Here is a 19472-nt window from a genome sequence, read left to right on the forward strand (position 1 = left end):
GGAAACTAAGTGGGTGAGTATAAATCGCTTGCTTGTTTAACTGCAGGGTGTGCTAGCTTTGTGGAATTACCGCCTAGCACCCATCTTCGCGCAAATATGCAATAAACAACGCCTCTCCTCAGCGCATGATGATTGTCTCCTTCCGCACCGGGTGACGAATCCGCCGTTCGGACAGCGCTCTGAATCCCGAAGGACGGTGGGACGCCCGGATGCCCTCGCACCCGCGGCCGTTCGGCGGCCGCTGCGGAGGCGGCGGTGGGTTTCCCTGCCGCCCCCTCGAGAGCGCGCGCGGTAGTGGCGGCAAAACCACTGCGGCACGGCAGGTTCGAGTTTGGCGTCAGGTAGAAGGTCTGCAGCGGTGCGGCCTGCGCGCGCTGGGCAGCAGCGGGCCTCAGGCGACCAGCTCGGACGCCGTGACCGCGGGATCCGTCATCCCGCGACCCGTCCGGTCTAATTCCCTTCACCGCGCTGCCCGCTCTGCCGGGCGGCTCGAGCTGCCGGGGGCGGTGCCGCCTCCGCCGCCCGCCCCGCCGTTGCTCGGTCACGTGATAGCGACCGGCCGGGCACTACAGCCCCCAGCGTGCAGTGCGCTCACGGCGGGACGGGGCGGCGGCGGCGCCTCCGCCGTGCGTGTGCGTCGCCACCGAAATTTGAACATCGGTCCCATGGTGCCCCGCGGGCTCCCGCTGATTGGCTGGGCCGGGGGGCGGTGCGTGATTCAAAGTCGGTGGCGGAGCGGGCGGCGGCGGCGGCTGAGGCGAGCGGCGGACGGTTGCTCTGGGCCCCAGGCGCCACGGAGCGAAGGCGGTCAGCGCTTCGCCTCTCTCCCCCCGGCAGGTTTCGCGCCGAGACTCCGCCATGGCTTCCCTCAGCTTCCAGGGCAGCGGTGGCGCTAAGAAGGAGGAGAAGGGCAAGAACATCCAGGTGGTGGTGCGGTGCAGGTAGGCGCGGAGGCCTTCCCCGCCCCGGGCAAGCGTTGGAGGTCGGCCTGCAGCAGGGGCCTTCGGAGAGCCGCGGCTCTGCCCAGCTGCTACTCGGCGGCTCTGGGGAAAGGGAACTGCGTGACGCCTCTCCGCGTATATCGCTGTTCAAGAGCCCGCCGTTGCATCCGAACGGCGCTCGTTACTGCGCTTTAGGATGCCTGTCCGAGGCATTAATTGTTCGCGCTGTGTGGCGGACCCCTCTAGCCAGCGGAGATAATCGGCACTTCCGCAAAATTACCGCTGCTGTGAATAATTTCTTACAGCTTAAAAAGGCAAAAAGTTGCAATTTCCTGACTTGGTTCGGTACACCCAGTGTGAATCTATGTAGGAAGGCTAAGAAGAGCTAGATGAGAGTTAGTACGACTGATATTCAAGACACAAAAAAAACGAACTGAATTTTTATCTTTTATGGGCTTCTGTGGGAAGCCGCTATGATGTAGCAGCTAATAAAATTTTTGCTGCACCCACTTTTGCATATCTTTCGTGTAACTTCAGTGATGCAGACTCCGAATTCAGAGGAAAAGCTATGGGAGTCAGCTTCTTAATTAATGATGATCAACTACATTGGCTGATAAGATTAATTTATTTTTTGGTATGATATGACAAATTTCATGTACCATAAAATTAGGTTCTCTTTGTAATTTTGAGGTGACTTTAAAGACTTGCTTATTGATACTGCATCTTAAATGTTCTTAAAGTGTTGCTTGTTAAACCTGTAATACTGCTAATGGGTTAAGAATAGTGTTCAGAATAACTTTGAAAGTTTTTGGGGTTTGGTTTCTTTTTTGAGCCAGAGCTGCAAATGTTAGCTTACACATTATGATTATTATCATTAATGCCTTTTGCAATCATACTGGAATTCCAAACAGGCTTGGAAGTTCTACTTTTACAGATGCACAATGAAAATAGAAATTAAATGTGATTTTCCCTTATTTTTGCAACACAGATAAAGAGCTGCTGAAACAAATGTTATGGGATTGGTGAAAGTGTTGCTGTAAATCAAGGCTATTGCAAAAGAAGAATAACTTTATTGAAGAATTTGAGTTTGACACTGTGTCAAGAGCAATAATCTTTTTTCATCTGATTAGTCTCAATTGTTCTGGAATAGCCTCACTAAGTATCAGTGTATATTTTAAATAAATAAAATACTCGATGTGACAGTAGCATCAGGATTGTTCATGGTGTAGTATTTTGCTTTTGTTGCAACTCATAGACTAAGTCCTATGTCAAGATTTAGTCTCTAACGCCTAAACACTTTCTAGCTCACCCTTGCTCTTGCCTCTTGTACAGCTTTTCTTTCTTAATAGAGCTTCGGTCTGTTTGAGCTAGTGAATGTTCCTTCCACCTTTCCTTTTTCTTCTGCATCAGTCAGGTTTTCCTTATCTTACAGATAGGTAGATAGATGCAATTGCATTAATTTGCTTCCAAAAGCTGACGTGTCCAAGCTTATCAAAAACCTTTTAAAAAAAAAAAAAATTTGGGAACTCAAAATGCATGTATTAGCTTTGTTCATATACACGTTAATATGCTTCATACCTAAGGGGATGAACTTGTGTCACCATGGCATACCAGGTTGCTGCTTGTCTAGTGGCACATGGTGATGATCTGCATGTATGCTCCAGCCTAGCTGAATTGTTCCTCTAATTTCGCAGCTGTGGGCTATCATATCATAAGGCTGCTGCGTTTGACTGGTTCACTGGTACAGCATTACAGATGAGAATATATTCTTTGTTCACCCTCCTGCTATCTTAAAAGTCACAAAACCAAAGCTGTAACTTGCCTCTGTGAACAAGATTTTAGTGATCATCTGTTGTCACCAGCCAGTCTTGCACCAAAGTGTCTAGTGGTCTGTTCAGAATCTAACACTTTAGCCTCAGTGCTATGTTGAGGAAGAAATGTTAGCCACAAGAGTCAGGAAACTTGAGATGCCATGCACTTGTGGGGTTTTTTTGGTTTTTTTAACATTATAATTTAAAGAGACAGCATCTGAAGTGTCTCTACCATCAAAATATTTTAAAGATTACTAAGGTTGTAGAAGTTCTATTTTCAAGTTACCTGTTCAGGTCAATTATACAGGTAGCATAGACATTCAGTGCAGTAGCACTACTAAATAAGTAATAAGGCAGCATTTCATGCTTTTAGTCTTCAGCCCTGGTCATTTCCATGCTTTTTGGAAGAAATTGTTGCAAATGTCCCTTCAAGGAAAATTGTGTGCACCAGGTTTAAGTTAAATTCGTGATGAAACAAAATGCTCCCTATCAAGTTTCTGAACTTTTATTACACCTCTATTAAACTTAAAACTGAGAGTAAAAAGCTATGTGGACTTCTTTTCTCCTGAAATCCAATGTTTTGTCCGTCTTATTAAATTCTATTCACAAATTCTATTCAAATACATCAGCATTATAAAAGTCCTGGTATTGCTGTCTACTGTTCTGCCATTAGTAGGGTCTATTAGTATTTCTGGTGCTTTAGAGTATTTTGTCATCAGTGCAACATGTAGGCCTCATTGCTTATGAAAAATAAAAAAGGAAATTTTAAAAATTAGTTTGATTCAGTATTGCCTTAACTTTCACATATCAGTTTTTCCTTTTTTGAAGGCTCTTATTTATACAATTATTTGGTCTGTTTAATCTTCTACCCCCCTGCAGCTGAACAACATTTTCTAGTGCAAGTTAGCTGTGTGCGCTCATCTAAACGATCTTAAAAGTGCTTATGGACTTGTTAAAAACTACATATGTAAACAAAGTAAAAGCTGTAGATACTTGACTTGTCCCACAGTGGGTGGAAGGAGAAACAAGGTCTGGAAACTGCCAAATTGCGGCAGTTTTTCCTTAAACAATTATTAAACAAATTAAATTAAAAGCTTTATGTTCCTTTTACCCAATTATACTATTCTGGATCCTTAAACTGAGTCATATTACTGCTTTGTCAGTTTGTTCTTGTTAGCAATGATATCAATCCGATATTCTTAACTCCTGTCTTTTTAGGCCTTTTAATGCCTCGGAACGTAAAGCAAGCTCCTATGCTGTTGTAGACTGTGATCAAGCAAGAAAGGAAGTTAGTGTCCGCACTGGAGGAGTTGCAGATAAGACATCAAGAAAGACTTACACATTTGATATGGTAACGCCTTGTCAAGTTGGGGACTTCTAGAAACAAGCTAGTACATTTCTCTAATATGGTCTGATTACTGTGTGATGCCATACATTACTGTATGGATAAATGGGATATGTTGTCTTTGCCTCAACAGGTTTTTGGAGCTCAGGCAAAGCAGATTGATGTATACCGGAGTGTTGTGTGTCCCATTTTGGATGAAGTTATTATGGGCTACAACTGTACAGTGTTTGCGTAAGTAAGCCAATAATTATTATTGGGAAATTTGATTTGAATTTTAGTTTCTTGTTTACATTTTAATTTTTTATTCTCACAGTTATGGCCAAACTGGTACTGGTAAGACCTTCACAATGGAAGGGGAGCGGTCGCCCAATGAGGAATATACTTGGGAAGAGGTATATTTTCACTGATGTGATTTCTCTTGTCTGTACTGTAGTTCAAAGTTAGAAATTGCAGAAGGCTAAAGAAAACCTAAATTGATGCCTTTCAAATCCTGAAGCTGACTTTCCTTAAATGTTTGTAAATTAGCAAATGGTCTCACTCATTTATATGAAAATCAAATCTTTACATCTTTAATGCAATCATACAAGTCTTGGCGATCTTTATATGGAAGATGATCTTTATCCAAGGTATTCTTGCTTATATCAAATCAGACTATTTAGCTGAAATTCCACTCCCCACCCTGAAATCCCTTTTAGTACGTTTATGTATTAAATACTTTGCTTTCATTTACAGGATCCACTAGCGGGTATAATACCCCGTACATTGCATCAAATATTTGAAAAACTCTCAGAGAATGGTACTGAATTTTCAGTGAAAGTCTCTCTTTTGGAAATCTATAATGAGGAGCTTTTTGATCTTCTGAATCCTACTCCTGATGTTGGAGAAAAGCTGCAGATGTTTGATGACCCTCGAAACAAGGTTAGTGCTGTCTTCCAAAATTTGTGATCTTAAGGCTTTCAGGATCATTGAGAGATAATAAGCATGCGTTATTTTCTCACAGAGGGGTGTAATTATTAAAGGTTTGGAAGAAATAACTGTACACAACAAAAATGAAGTCTACCAAATCCTGGAAAGGGGTGCAGCAAAAAGAACGACTGCAGCTACTTACATGAATGCATATTCCAGGTACAAATCTTCCCCATTTCAGAAACTTCTTGTTCTTGTTTTATTAAACAGGATCTTACCAAAGAAGTAAAAGATGTTAAAGCTAGCACAAACCTGGCATGATCTTGATATTGTGTATTGCAGTTTAGGTTGCCAAATGTGGGTTAGAAAGCCATAGTTAGAACTTCTTCCTTATCACATCCTGTGGGGTGATTCTAATAGGTGTATGAAGGTGCACTATAAAATCTGAATGCGTCTCATCTTAAAAATGGGCACGCTGTTTCTCTCTGCGTGACTTTTTACATAAGCTTCCCCTCCTGTTTAGAGTTTGCATACTTTGTTATTAATATATCCCTTGTTAATATGCAGTGTCTAGTTGGAACAGTAGCCCTGGCATTCTACCTAACTCTAGTTGAGATGCAAGTAGCAGAATGTTCTTAATCTGGCATCTAGGATATTGAAATTTAATTGTTACTCAAAGTTAAGAAGTTAACTTTTTCAAAGCTGTCTATGCCTATGGAAACAAAAGATGGAAGTCTGACAGATACATAACTGAAATATGTTGTACGTACTAGCACGAGATCGATATTCTCTGCAGTAGATATTGTACATCTTCAAAAAGAAGGCTGTAGTCCTTTCAAGTTTGGAAGATGTTTAGCTGATATACCTGTATTAGTGAGGTGGGTTGTCTTTGTTCTAGCTGTTATGGGTAGTTGGGGGGTGGGGTTTTTTTGCCAATCCTGTTTACCAAATAAAAATTTGAAGTAGGAGTTTCAAGTATCCTTTCCTTTCAGTAGAAAATGGTACACTAGGTTTTGTTACTGAAGTTGGGATTTCAAAACACTGCTAAGATCTGGTTTTTACAGGTCAACACAAGACCCTCTTTTTCAAACCCCAGCTTCTGAAACCTTGCAAACTGGATTGTGGAAGTTGGGGATAAGGTTGAGAGGTTTTTGTATGGCAATGCAGGCTACTTCATATGATTGCAGCTTGTAGTCGGAATGTAGTAGAGACACCTTGGTCAAAAATATCATTGTTTATTACTGATTTCTCATTCTTGAACTGCAGATATGATATCTATGTCACTGAACAAGTAGTGATCCAGTGTTGCAATAAACAAGGAACACCCTGTCCATGTCATCTTTTAAATTAAAGATACACTAAGCACATTTGTTTACTGGTACAAGGGAATGGGTATTTGGCTACCACAGATTTGAACACAGAACTAATTTCATCTGAAACTTAAAAAAAAAACCACACCCAACCTTTAAAGTATTAAGCTCAAGCTAAAATCATCTTAAACTGTACTACTGTTTAGATTGAAAACTGAATTGAACTTCTGAATTTTTAACACTGGATTCAGCTGCTTGTTGATTTTCTTAGCCTGAATAAAGAAAACTATATTTCTTAATCTCACATTCTGTAAAACTGTTCTTAGTGTATTGACTAAAAAATCTACAAGCCAGTTTTCTTGACATGTCTGTGAGTTGAGAACACACAAATGTAAACAAAAGCAAAGTGTTTCTCTCGGGTTTTGCTTGAAATAAGATAAAATTTGTCTGGATTGAATGAGACAAACATCATCCAGTTGCTTCATCGCTGGTTTTAAGTACCATATTCATATGTATACACACAAAAATATACTTGGTAGAATAACTGCGTATTGAAAATGTGTAATTCCCAATTAATGGGCCAAATGTATTCCCTAAAAAGAGCATGGATGCCTAATTTGCAGCAGTGTCATGTAGCAAGCAGATCATTTGGCTTTAATGGGATGTCTGTCTGAAACTCAATTCTTTTATAGCCGTTCTCACTCTGTGTTTTCGATCACCATCCATATGAAAGAAACAACAGTAGATGGAGAAGAACTTGTTAAAATTGGGAAGCTAAACTTGGTAAGTTATTTGAACTAAATGTCATTGATATTCTTAAAAGTATGAATAATCTGACCTTATTCTCTTGAGAATCTAAGGTGGGTTTTTTTCTGGTAAGGGGGAAAAAAAATCATTGTTTTTCATAACGGGATATAAACTATATTTGTCACTCTGAGAAATGTCAGTCCTATTTGTCACCCCAATGTCTCCTGAACAACTCATAAGCTAGTTCGGCTATGTTGTGTTCTGCAACGCTATGAGCCAAGCATTCTTTAGGGTGGTTTGAGACAGAAGCATGTCCTTCCTCTTGTCTTTCAGGTTGATCTTGCAGGAAGTGAAAACATTGGTCGATCTGGGGCAGTTGACAGAAGAGCTCGTGAAGCTGGAAATATCAACCAGTCTCTCCTGACACTAGGAAGAGTTATTACTGCTCTAGTAGAAAGAGCCCCACATATTCCATACAGGGAATCTAAACTCACAAGAATCCTTCAAGACTCTCTTGGAGGACGAACAAAAACATCAATAATTGCCACAGTTTCTCCTGCATCTATGAATCTTGAAGTAAATTTAAGTCTGAAAATCTATTCCTAAAATAGATATACTTTGCTAATGATACAAAAATATGAGTTAACTCCTCAGCTTGACCTAGTGTTAAATCTGTTTATCATAGGAAACACTGAGTACACTGGAATATGCCCACAGAGCAAAGAACATAATGAACAAGCCTGAAGTTAATCAGAAGCTAACAAAAAAAGCTCTTATTAAGGTAGGCTAGACATATATCTTCACAAATTAAGTTACAGGTTAGGTTTGATTCTGTTAATAAAATTTTTGCTATGCAGGAATTACGAAGTTGTGGAGAAGCTATAACTAGTAGCACTGCTTTTCTGAGGTGATTTTAATCACTGAACTAACACTTTCAAACTAAGCTGCTCTATTGATACAGCATTAGTCACTTTGCAGATGCTGAAACTTGCTAAGACTAAAGCTGGATAGAGAGGGGTATTGCTACTAGCTATGACTCTGTATGGATTACCTGATTACATGTTAGTGGAGAGCCACTAAATGACGCTGGATTTTTTTTTTTTCTGGACTTGCTATATTAGCAGCTTCATTCCCTAGAAAGTGCCTGAATTAAATTGAACTTGTCAGTAAATATGAAAGAAGAGCCAATATAAAGTAGCTGACTGCTACTAAAGCAGCTGTGATTGCCATTGTAAGCTGCTACATGCAACCAGGTATGATTCAAATGGGAGGTTTCAATGCCGACATGTATCCAGTGGTATGAATTTAAATGGTGCTATACTGAACTCATTTGGAACAGAAGTGCTTTTCTCCTGTGCTTATGCAAAACTTGTGTAGAACACCATCTTTGTGAAGTATCTGTTAAGCTAAATCTTGAAAGCAAAGTAGAAATTTTCAGGTTTACACATGATTGTTTCTTTATGCAGGAATATACTGAAGAGATTGAGCGTCTGAAGCGAGACCTTGCTGCTGCACGAGAAAAAAATGGAGTCTATATTTCCCTTGAAAATTATGAGTATGTCTTCAAAATGTCTTTAAAATTACTAACAACAAACCCCAGATACTGGTACCTATCCTTACACAGAAGTGCTTTCAGATCTATTTTCACACCAGAAAATTGAAGATAGTCAGGAGAATTTAAGTGACTCGTCAACTTGTTCTTTAGAAATTAATTATTACACAGATAGAAGCCTAAAGAGTAGCTTTGCCCTGAGGATCTTATTTATGTGGAACTTACCATAAGCATAGCCAGGATGCAGATGTATGCCATGCAGCCTTTCTTTCAGTGGAAGTGCATATAGGAGAGCAAACTTGATATAGTTTATTTTACTTTGTAAGAGGCCTAGTTTATGCAGAAAGTTTACAATGGAAAATTGTCTTAAATCCTTTCTGCACTGAGTGAAAATTACCTGCTTTTCATACAGAAGTTAACAATACTTATTTTTTGAAAATACTAAATATGTGGTATAAAAACCAGTAGATAATCTTGAAATCAGCTCTTACTTAACTAATTTGTTTGTTTGTTTTAATCCTTGCTTGAGAGCCCTTAGTGGAAAGCTGACAGTTCAGGAAGAACAAATTGCAGAGTATATTGACAAAATCAGCATCATGGAGGAAGAAGTGAAAAGAGTAAGTGATGTTTCTCAACTGTGGCTTAAATCTGCCAAAAAATGAAAGAAATCTTGGGTAAGGAGGAAAAAAAGTTTAAACAAAGAATGGTCTGAAGAGTTTTTGTTCTTAAAGCTCCCTAATTAGTCAAGAGTGGGAGCTTCCTAATCCTTGAAGTTAGGAAGTTGAAATATATATGAAGTTGCAGGATGCAATATTTATTTTTTTTAAAGCTGGTTTAATATCTACCACTTTACCTTTAATTTGCTTTGCTGGGTTTTCAGCAAAAATCTGCTTGTAAAATAGTATCATTTCAGTTGACAGATACCTGCTTAGGAACAAAGAATGAGGGGGGAGAGGAGAAGGTGATGAGCCTCCGTTAACAAATTACACATAAAATGGGAGCTTTGTCTTTAGAAGAAATGCAGATATTTGCTGGAATATGTAACTACTCTGTGTAGTCAGTTTTACTGACTCTTCTTCATTCTGTCTGCTTAGGTTTTAGTGAGATTTTTTTTCTTGTGCTGTAACAATTGTTTGGTCTTGTGGTTTGAGTGGGGAAGCAAGGATTATTACAGTGAAAATGGTGTGGTTTGTGATATTTTCAGTGAATACAGAGACTATACAAATCTATAGTCCAGGTTTAAGACCTCTGAGCCTTACAGCTGAAACTACATTAGCAGATGACAGCTTGCCTTCTGGTATTGTGGCATAATTTGAGAGATGTGAAGTGGGACTGTTGAACTTATAAAAAGCAGTGTTGCCCTATTGATGTTTGTCTTCCACTTTAGGTCACTGAACTATTCACAGTTAGTAAAAATGAACTTGAACAGTGTAAAACAGACCTGCAAGTCAAGGAGAAAGAACTGGAAGAAACACAAAAAGATCTGCAAGAAACCAAGGTTCATCTGGCTGAAGAAGAATATGTGGTTTCAGTTTTGGAAGACACTGAACAAAAACTTCATGGCACAGCTAGCAAGGTTGGTCACAATTCTTGTACCTAACTGTAACAGTAGCTTCCCATGTTTAGGAGTTTCATGGGCTGTTCAGGGAAATCATTGTTGCTAAATCATGATGGAAAACTAGGATTAGTGCTCTCTGTAAATTATATTATGATGAAAAGCTACTTAAGATTGCAGGACTTCCTCTGTGCTAATATTGACAGTTGATTGCTAAACACACTGGTTAGCGTGGAGCTACCTTCAGGCCCAGTTTGTCATGAGAGTTCCAGTGCTTTGCAGTATCTATTGTCATGACTTGTTTTGTAGAATAAGTAGTTTTCTTTACTAGAAACTTGTGGCTGGCCCTACAAAAGAGTAAGTTATATGTAACTGGGGTAGAAAAATAGCAAAAAGCTTTGCAGAGATGTGTGCTATAATTTACACTCACTGAGTGAATAATGGAAACTGTTGCCCTGTCACCTCTATATTTTAGGGTATGGTTTTGATGTGTTTGTAGATTGGTCATAATTATCGAAACAAACTTGATGTGGGAAGAGAGAGAGTGTCCTGCTATTTAAACTGCAAAGTGATGAAACTTGTATCTTTAGTCAACATGAAAATTTCCTTCTACTCAGATTCCTGTAAGGTTGGGAGGGGATGCCTTTTTTTTTTTTGCATGTGGGTTGTGGAGTGTTTGTGTGAGATAAATAGGTACAGAAGTTATTTGCACTGACTACAAAACCAAGAATCCACTATACGTTTGAATTCAAAATTATTTATCACAGAACTAGTACTGGAAACCTCTTGCTTGAGTACTAGTAAAGAATGTATTTACTGCCAAATCTTTCAGAAAAAGTTGAAGAGGTCAGGAATTTTTTTTCAGTTACTGTTCTGTGATAAATGTTATCTTAATTCCTTAAGTACTGAGGATGTCCTTTATTAATGCTTTAGTTTCAAAGTCAGAACAAATGGTCTCTAGTATGTGACTTTTTCCTGTGTTCTAAGACTATAAATGACATAACATCAGGATTAAGAACAGTTGTAATTTGATGATGTAAAGGGAAATAGCTATCTTTCTAGGGAGATAAATTCTCCTTTAACTCAGAACCGCAGTTGCTTTTCCTTATGTATGCTTGACTTCTTGTTTAAAGACTGACTAAAATAACTTAAAAAAATTGTAGTTGCTTAGTACAGTTGAAGAAACTACAAAAGATGTATCTGGTCTCCATGCAAAACTGGACCGTAAGAAGGCTGTTGATCAACACAATGCTGTCGTCCAAAATACATTTGCAGGACAAATGAATGCTTTGTTCAACAAAATACAAGATTCAGTTAGTGAAAACAGTTTGAAGCAGCAACAGATGTTGACATCTTACACAAATTTTATAGGTAAGTGTAAAACCTGTATTGGTATGTCATCCTGAATTTTTGCAACTAGTAGTACCAAAGACCGTTTCCTAAAATGCATCTGTTTTATTAAGTGGAAGAGGCTTTATTTTCAGCAATTTAATGATTACAGTTGCACCAGTAATAATATATTTGGGATGATCAACAGCCTTCTTGTGTTGTAAGAGGCAATAAGGTGATGAGCAATAAAAAGAGTTCCTATCTTACAGTGGAACTTTTAGAAAAGAAAAAAAAAAACCTGTAACTCTTCTTGGCTTCTTTTGTAGGTGACCTCCTGTCTACCAGTTCTTCAGCAGCTAATATTCTTGCATCAGTTGTATCAGCATCTTTTGCATCTGTTAAAGAATTGGTGTCTACTGAAGTTTCTCACATGTCTGAGAAAATAACACAACATGAGAATCTGTCACTCAATTGTAAAGCTGAGCTGCTGAGATTAATTGTTAGTAAATTTACATACTCTTATGTTACTTTAAATATATGAAACTTTTCTTGATCAAAAAGGGTTCTGCAAATATTGTATAGGGGTTTTCTTCTGACGTTCTCTCTACCTGTCTCTGCTTCAGCACTTGGCCATGATTATGTCCCTTCCCACTTCCCCTCCCATGTCACCACCACAAGCTGTAATGTATTATATAACAAATACTGTAAGAGCAGAGTTCATGATATGTGTATGGATAGTTTCTTACAAATGTAGATGAAGGAACAGTCATATCCTGTTTTACTTTTGCTTTTACATTTATTTTTTTTTCACCACTGTTCCTAGGAGGAACATAAATCTGGATTAGGAAGAGCATTAAATAGCTTGACACCAATGGTAGAATTTGTCTTGGGGCTAAACTGTCGGTTTCAGAGTTACATGAAGAAATACTCTGCTGTGGCGGACAAGGTAATGCACGTGACTTGTCTCTTACCTTGTCTTCTTCTATTTTATTTAATTTACAGATAACCCTTTGGTGTTTTTTCTGTAGTGTGTCAGAGTGTTTCCACTTCTGGTCTGGCCTTTTCTTTTTTATTCTGTCCCATGAGTTCTACCTTTTAGCTCTTTCTTTCAGACTTCATTTCCACTTCCGAGTGTGGTGTATTTGCTTGTTATCTGTATTGGCACAACTGCTCACCTAAATGCCACAGCAGAATGGTAAAATGTGGATGCTTAAAGCTATACAGAACAAACATTTGATAATATCCTTAATATAGTCTCTCCTGTATTTTAGAAATCTAAAATAAACAACTTAAGTCTTATCACTCCCAATTTCTCCTGCTGTCATACCAAACTTTTTCTGTAGTCACTTTGATTCCTGGGGAATGTGATGCTTTATTTTGTTAACAATAACCATAAGTGCAGACAACGCTCCACTTTTTAAAAAAAAAAAAATTTCCTTTGCTTCAATTTTTACTTGTAGTCTATCTCATGATGTTTATGTAGAACTGCAGCCTCACTCTTTTATTCCTTTTTTTCCATTTTGTCAAAAGTAAATCCTTGTTCCTGTTGCTCTGACTGAAAAATTTCCCCTTTGTCAATTACAACTCATGTGAAATCCACTCCCCTTGTCTAGAGGCTTTTTATTGGTTTTCAGGCTTAGACAGCAAATAGTCCATGGCTTACCAGCTCTTGCTTCTTGCTCTTGGCTTAACGAAGTACCTTGTCTGTGTGTTCCTATTTTGTCTACCTCGCATGCCAAATTTTGTGTTTGGAAAAGCCTGCACCAAATTCCAGCCTGTAACTTCAGATCGCTCTAGGTGTTACTTTCCACCTTTTATGCGCAATACTTTATTAGTGCCTTTGACAGTTTCTCTTGGGGTAGAGTTTGTTTCTATATAAATTTTGCTAGGGAAAAGTATCCAGTTCTTAACTAAAGATAAGTATCTAACTTCAAATAAAACTTTTTTCAAAGATGGAGGGTCATAAAAAGGAAATGGATACCTTCTTTGGAGATCTTTCTCTCACCCTGAAAACATTACGGGAAGAAACAGCCAGTGTTTTTGCTCAGCTTCAGAATGATTGTGAGAATTTAAAAGAGGAAGTGGAAATGACGAGGTTGGCACATACAAAGGTATCCTTAGAGTAAAAAGAAATCCTAACACCAAGTGTGATTACTTGCTTTGATTTAAACTCTTTGTAGCATTAAACTGTTATACTTGCTTTAGAAGAAATGTTAGGACAGTAACTTGATGATCCTAATTCTTTTCAGCCTTTGTTGGGCTGCTTTAAGAAGCTTTATGTAGGAAGGTAACAAAAAAACCCCACACTTACCCTTGCTCTAAGCATGTCCAGTATATATTCCTTTACATATACTTTCAAAAGCAAAGCGCCTCTATCTTCTCTACACAAAAATTGTACCTTCAGCTTTAGAATGATAAAGCTCTTTTATTTGCTGCATTTTTAAATAAAGGCATTCAAGTACCCTTTAAGAATGTTAACAAGTGCAGAATAACAGTGAAATGTATCTTGTTTTTCTTAATAGAGCACAGCTGAATTAATTTTGTCACTGCAAAGCCAGCTTGACCTGTTTGCTCAGGAGACTCAGAAGAACTTAACTAATGTACTCATAAAAAATGGAAGCTTGAAGACTGCCATTACTGCTGTGCAAGAAAATGTTCACCTGTAAGGAGCAGACTACTTTTGGTGTATGCTGATGCAAGATAAAACTGCAAAATTACATGCTCTTCTTATTTATATGCTTATAAAGTCTTCTGGACTAGACCTGTATGTTAGCGCTGAGTACTGCCACAGAATGTAGATCATAGTTCATGTTTCCCCAGAGTAAAAGGTAGCCCTACAAGGCTTTTAGTCAAACTTGTCTCTTGAGCATATTGCAGATAAGAGACCATGGTTTGGGGAGCAATATGCTGATGAGTGACCTTCAGTATGGCTGGACTTCAGAACTTCATACCATAAAGGCTTAGCTTGAAGTATAATAGTGTATCTATTGCAGCATGCTTCATTCAGTTGCAGACTGAATAACTAAGGTCTTGTCAAAGTTGTTGGGTTTTTGTTTGTGGGTTTGGTTGAGTGGTTTTTGTTTGGAGGGTGGGGGTTTAACAAACCTACTGCTCCAAGTGCTGCAATTCGTAAATTTACTAAACAGAGCAACAGCATAACTGGTTTGATGGAACTGCACTACTTCACTGGTTCTGGTCTTGTATTTCTAAATGTAGAATGTGTTAAAATCCACCTTTCAGTCTCTGAACTGGTACAAATATGTTGTTGCAGGAAAACTACAGACTTAGTCAGCAGTACAAATTCCAATCACAGCAAATTTATTGCATCTCTGGATGATTTCTCTCAAGAGCTCAGGATCATAAATGCTGAAAACAAGATGATGCTGGAAGAATCCACTGATCACTGTCAACAACTTCTTAGCAATCTCAAAAATGTGTCTCAGGATACTGATAAATGGGCTGAATTTACAACTGCTCAGATAGTTGACTTTACCAATCAGCAGCTACTGTCCTTCAGTTATGAGAAACAGCAACTTCAGTGTTTACAAAAGGTACCTATAGTCACTTGGAGTCTAATACAACATTCTGAGACAGGCTTTAACAGTAGAATTTGTAGGGGGGGGAAGTTCTCACTTATAGCCAGAACAAAATTGTGATTTTCTGATCACAGCAGGCTTGTATTACTCAGCTTAAATAGATGCAATTAGAGGAAATCAGAAGCTTAATTTAAGAGGAAGACTTTAAAATTAAATGCTAATAACCTCAAAAAAGGGTGTCCTGATTAATCCCATGTGGCTGACTTCCATTTGTAATTTGGGCTTTTTACATCTTTTTGGTAGTATATATCTCTAATACTAAAGCTTTATCTACCAGTGATGTGCCTGGAAGATTTGCACAATGATCAAATACAGACTACGTTCTGGAGGATGCAAATTACTTTACTGGTCAGATGGATTAACATTATGGGAGAAAGTGTTCCTTTAGTATCTACTAGTTCTGGCCTCTTACCTGAGAATTCCTTTTTTTTTTAATTTCCATTGCAAACTTCACTTCCCACCTTTCTTGTTTTATTGTTCTAATAGGTAATGAAACAGGCAAATCCAACGTTTTGCTAACTTTCAGAAAGAAAGACTTAAAAGCATTTGCTGTCTCAAGACACCCCTGTGTGTTATACTTACTGAATGTTTCAGGAGTTTCATTCCGATGGGAATGGCTAAAAATACATGTTTTCCTTCTTTTCCCCTACAAACGCATAAAGCTTCTAGTACTTGTAGGATTTTCACTTTCACTTGAATATCCTAATTCTGTGTGGGGTTGTGCATAGAAGCATGAGGAGTCTGATCTGAACCAGATGGCATCATCTTTATTCTTATTAGTAGCTTTCTAAAATGATCATACTTTCTAAGAAACTGACTCTCTTCTGAAGATAGTTCTCAAAATGAGAGTGTAAAACTGGCACTGAAACCTCTCAATTTGAGGTCTCTCAGTTGTTCGTTTCAGGTCATGTTACTAATCATGCACCACACCTTAGAAAAGAGGCCATAACCTTAGCTTTCCTGTTAACTTGGTGGTTTTTGTTGGGTTTTTTGTTTTGTTTTCAGAAAAATGAAGAAAACTGTGATAAAGCGATAGCTGAAATTGCTGACCATACTGGTAGACAAAAAGCTGCTGAGGAGAAGGTACTAAATGGCCTTCTTGATCAGGTAAAGGTTGATCAGGAGATACTTCTGGAGCAGAAGTTGGCACTTAATGAGGAAGCACAGCATGGACTGACTCAGGTTAATGGTTTCCTGCAAGAGGATCTTAAAGTGGATATTCCAACAGGTATTTAAAGTAGGTCGGGGACAGAATGGTCTTAAAGAAAGCAATTTGAGTTGCAGAATTCGTAAGTGAAGGTTAATGGGGACATAATATAACTAGCAGCCTTACACCTTTTTTAAGGTGCATGCAAAGAATGGTGACTGAACAAAGCTTGACTTCTGTATTGAGTTAATGTAAAATTGATGGTCTGCAATTAAAGCAAATGCTGATCGTGTTTAATAGCGCCTTTCATTAGTATACAATCTTCATTAAAGGGACAACTCCACAGAGAAGAGACTACTTCTATCCAGTCACACTTGTGAGAACAGAACCCCGGGAACTTCTACTGGAGCAATTAAGAGAAAAGCAACTAAAGCTTGATGCTATGCTAAACAGTGTGACAAAGGAGGTGGAGGATAATGCAGATCAGGTATGTGTATGAATGGCAAATGAGGCTCTTCATTGAAGAGTTCACATCTTTAGCAGTTTTTTCATGCCATTGTGGAGAGTTGACTAGAACCCCAGAGTTGTTGCAGCCTTTGTGGTTTACAGGGTACTCGGTCACATGTGCTGAGCTTTTGACAAAAACAGTCTCTTGAAAAATAAGAGAAGACGTTAATAATTTAGAGACTTTCAGTTCTGTTTTTCAAAATGGAAGTGCCATGTCTTTTATAGACCTGATCATGCTTAGTACATTCACCTAGGGAACTCAGACATTAAATACGCTTTTCTGAAAACTTCTCGTTTAGGACCTGTTGGAAGAGGAGGAAGAGTTGCAAGAATCCAGTGAAAGCCTTGCTAGTGACAAATCCTTTGTGGATACAAACATATGGTGCCACGCAAATGGGGGCATTCCCTTTTTCCAGGTAACTTCCACAGATATTCCAAACAGCTATATATTTAAGAGTGAAGGAAAATTATTGTTCCATAATAGTGTTGTAGTCTAAAGTCACCTACTATCATTTAGTGTAGTCTCACAACTTCTTTGAACCCTGTAGAATATGCTTTGTTAAACTTGAGCTAAAATAACAGCAGATTCTGATAACAGTTAACAGCAGATAAATAATGCAAATTTCTGATGAGCTGGACAGACAGTAGAGAAATCCTCAGCAAATAATCCTGCATGAAAAAAGTTGTCATAATTTACTACACAAACACATGTGTGTTAATGTAAAAGTTGAAATGAGATGTGGAGTATCTTCTTAGAGGCCAGATGGAAATACTAGCATTCTTCACTGGTTTGGGTTTGGTGTTTTGGTTTTTTTAGTTGTTGTTTTTTTTTTTTTTACTTTATTCCTTTAGACCCTCTTGCTCTACCAATGTATCAGTGTGTAAATCCCTGGTATATTAGGCTTGGATTTGGCTTGGGGAGGGTGGGAGGTATATTTACTTGTCATGGATCCCTTAAAAATAGCTGCTGAACTTCCAGATGTCTACAATAAATCTCTTTAGTAAATGCAATATTGGGAACCTTTTTCAGGAGTTATACCAACTTTTTTTTTTCTCAGAACACTATATACTGCATTGTACGTGAGCAAGTAGTCTTTAATTTCTTTGTGTTCTCTTAACATTGGGCATTTTCTTTAAATCCCAGCACAAAAGGAGTCACAAAAAGGATAAAGAGAACAAATCTGCAGCTACAGTGGAGAAGAACAAAATAGAGGATATGACAGAACAGTTTCTTCCCAAATCTAAGCCTCCTTTAAGAGCACTGAACTAAGATACATCCACTGCAGATTCCTGTTTTGAAATACTTGGGTCTGTCTACTGAGCCATAACTTTCTTCAGTTAGTCTCGGTCTCTGTACATAGTGATACGTTGATGCAAAGTTGGATCAAAAGATTGGCCTGCCAGCTGTCCTGCCTTTGTCCAATTTCTATATGCTGTAGCTTGCGAAGTATTAACGGACTTTTTTAAAAATTAAAAAAAAAAACACAAAACCAAAACTCCCTGCAGATGGTGGTGCTGTATGTTTAAATATACTTTTATCTTGTCAAGTAAGAGATCCTTTTCTGTTTCTCAGTAGATTTAAAACAGAACAGAAAGGTATGTGGAAAAATGCTTTGTCAGCATTACTAGCTACCATTTTATTTTTAATTAACTGTAAATAAGTGTTGGTTTTGTACCTGCTTTTTAGTCTGATTTCTGTTTCTATGAAGTAGATAGCTGTCTTTTGACTGGGATACTTCAAATAAATCATTGATACATGGAGAAAAAAAAATGTATAAGCGCCTCCCTCAGAGTAAAACAAGCTTATGTGACTTTCATCTTATATTACCAGGTTTAATTTAGGTAAAACATTAGCAGCTGTGTTGTAAGTCTTGTGCTGTCAGAAAAGGATCATGGAATGGTTTGGGTTGGAATGAACCTTAAAGATCATCTAGTTCCAACCCCCCTGGCATGGGCAGGGACACCTTCCACTAGATAGGTTGCTCAAAGCCCCATCCAACCTGGCCTTGAATGTGTCCAGGGAGGGGGCATCCACAGCCTCTCTGGGCAACATGTTCCAGTGCCTCACCACCCTCACAGTGAAGAATTCCTTCCCAATACCTAATCTAAATCTGCCTTCTTTCAGTTTAAAGCCATTTCTCTTTATCCTATCACTACACTCCCTGATAAAAGAGTCTCTTCCCACAATTCTGTAGGCCCCCTTTAGGTCCTGGAAGGCTGCTACAAGGTCTCTCTGGAGCCTTTTCTTCTCCAGGATGAACAACCCCAACTCTCTCAGCCTGTCTTCATGGGGGAGGTGTTCCAGCCCCCTTATCTTCTTTGGAGCCCTCCTCTGGACCCACTCCAACAGGTCCATGTCTGTCTTATGTTGGGGGCCCTAGAGCTGAACAATGTTCAGCTGTGTGAATATTGTGAAAGTGTGAATGCTTCCCTCCCTTGTTTCCTAATAGACAACAGCTTTATTTCAGTACCTCTTCAGTATATGAAAGCCAGTCTCACTACTGGGTTTTGGGGTTTTTTTTGTTTGTTTTCATTAGTTTTGAACCTAACTGTTCTTATATTTCCTATTAACCTTCAGCTGTGATGTGTTGGCTTGGATAAGATGTTGTCAACCACAGCTTCTGTATTGTAAACTGGCAGCATTTCTTTTAAGATGTAGATACTTCACATTAAAACATGCAAACTTGATTACAAATGCAGCTCCTATATCGTACAACAACAGTGAA

General features: G+C 38.7%; 1 protein-coding gene across 2 annotated transcripts; it reads left to right on the top strand.

The window, feature by feature from the left end:
* Nucleotides 1-741: 741 nt before the first annotated feature.
* KIF11 (kinesin family member 11) lies at nt 742-18154 on the top strand. Of its 2 annotated transcripts, XM_010564924.1 has the most exons (23): nt 742-941; nt 3971-4103; nt 4231-4328; nt 4411-4489; nt 4830-5015; nt 5098-5222; nt 6068-6142; nt 7006-7096; nt 7394-7636; nt 7746-7841; nt 8527-8615; nt 9142-9229; nt 10000-10188; nt 11331-11538; nt 11823-11995; nt 12320-12442; nt 13449-13607; nt 14019-14158; nt 14768-15047; nt 16098-16320; nt 16572-16726; nt 17046-17162; nt 17891-18154. In XM_010564924.1, exons 1-23 carry the CDS (start codon nt 859-861, stop codon nt 18014-18016), a joined length of 3279 nt encoding a protein of 1092 aa, XP_010563226.1. In that variant the 5' UTR covers nt 742-858; the 3' UTR covers nt 18017-18154. The 2 variants fall into 2 exon arrangements, with proteins under 2 accessions (XP_010563226.1, XP_010563227.1); XM_010564925.1 differs by lacking the exon at nt 6068-6142.
* The last annotated feature ends 1318 nt before the right edge of the window (nt 18155-19472 follow it).

Source organism: Haliaeetus leucocephalus, unplaced genomic scaffold, assembly GCF_000737465.1.
Source record: "Haliaeetus leucocephalus isolate CR32 unplaced genomic scaffold, Haliaeetus_leucocephalus-4.0 Scaffold184, whole genome shotgun sequence".
Lineage (NCBI taxonomy): Eukaryota > Metazoa > Chordata > Aves > Accipitriformes > Accipitridae > Haliaeetus > Haliaeetus leucocephalus.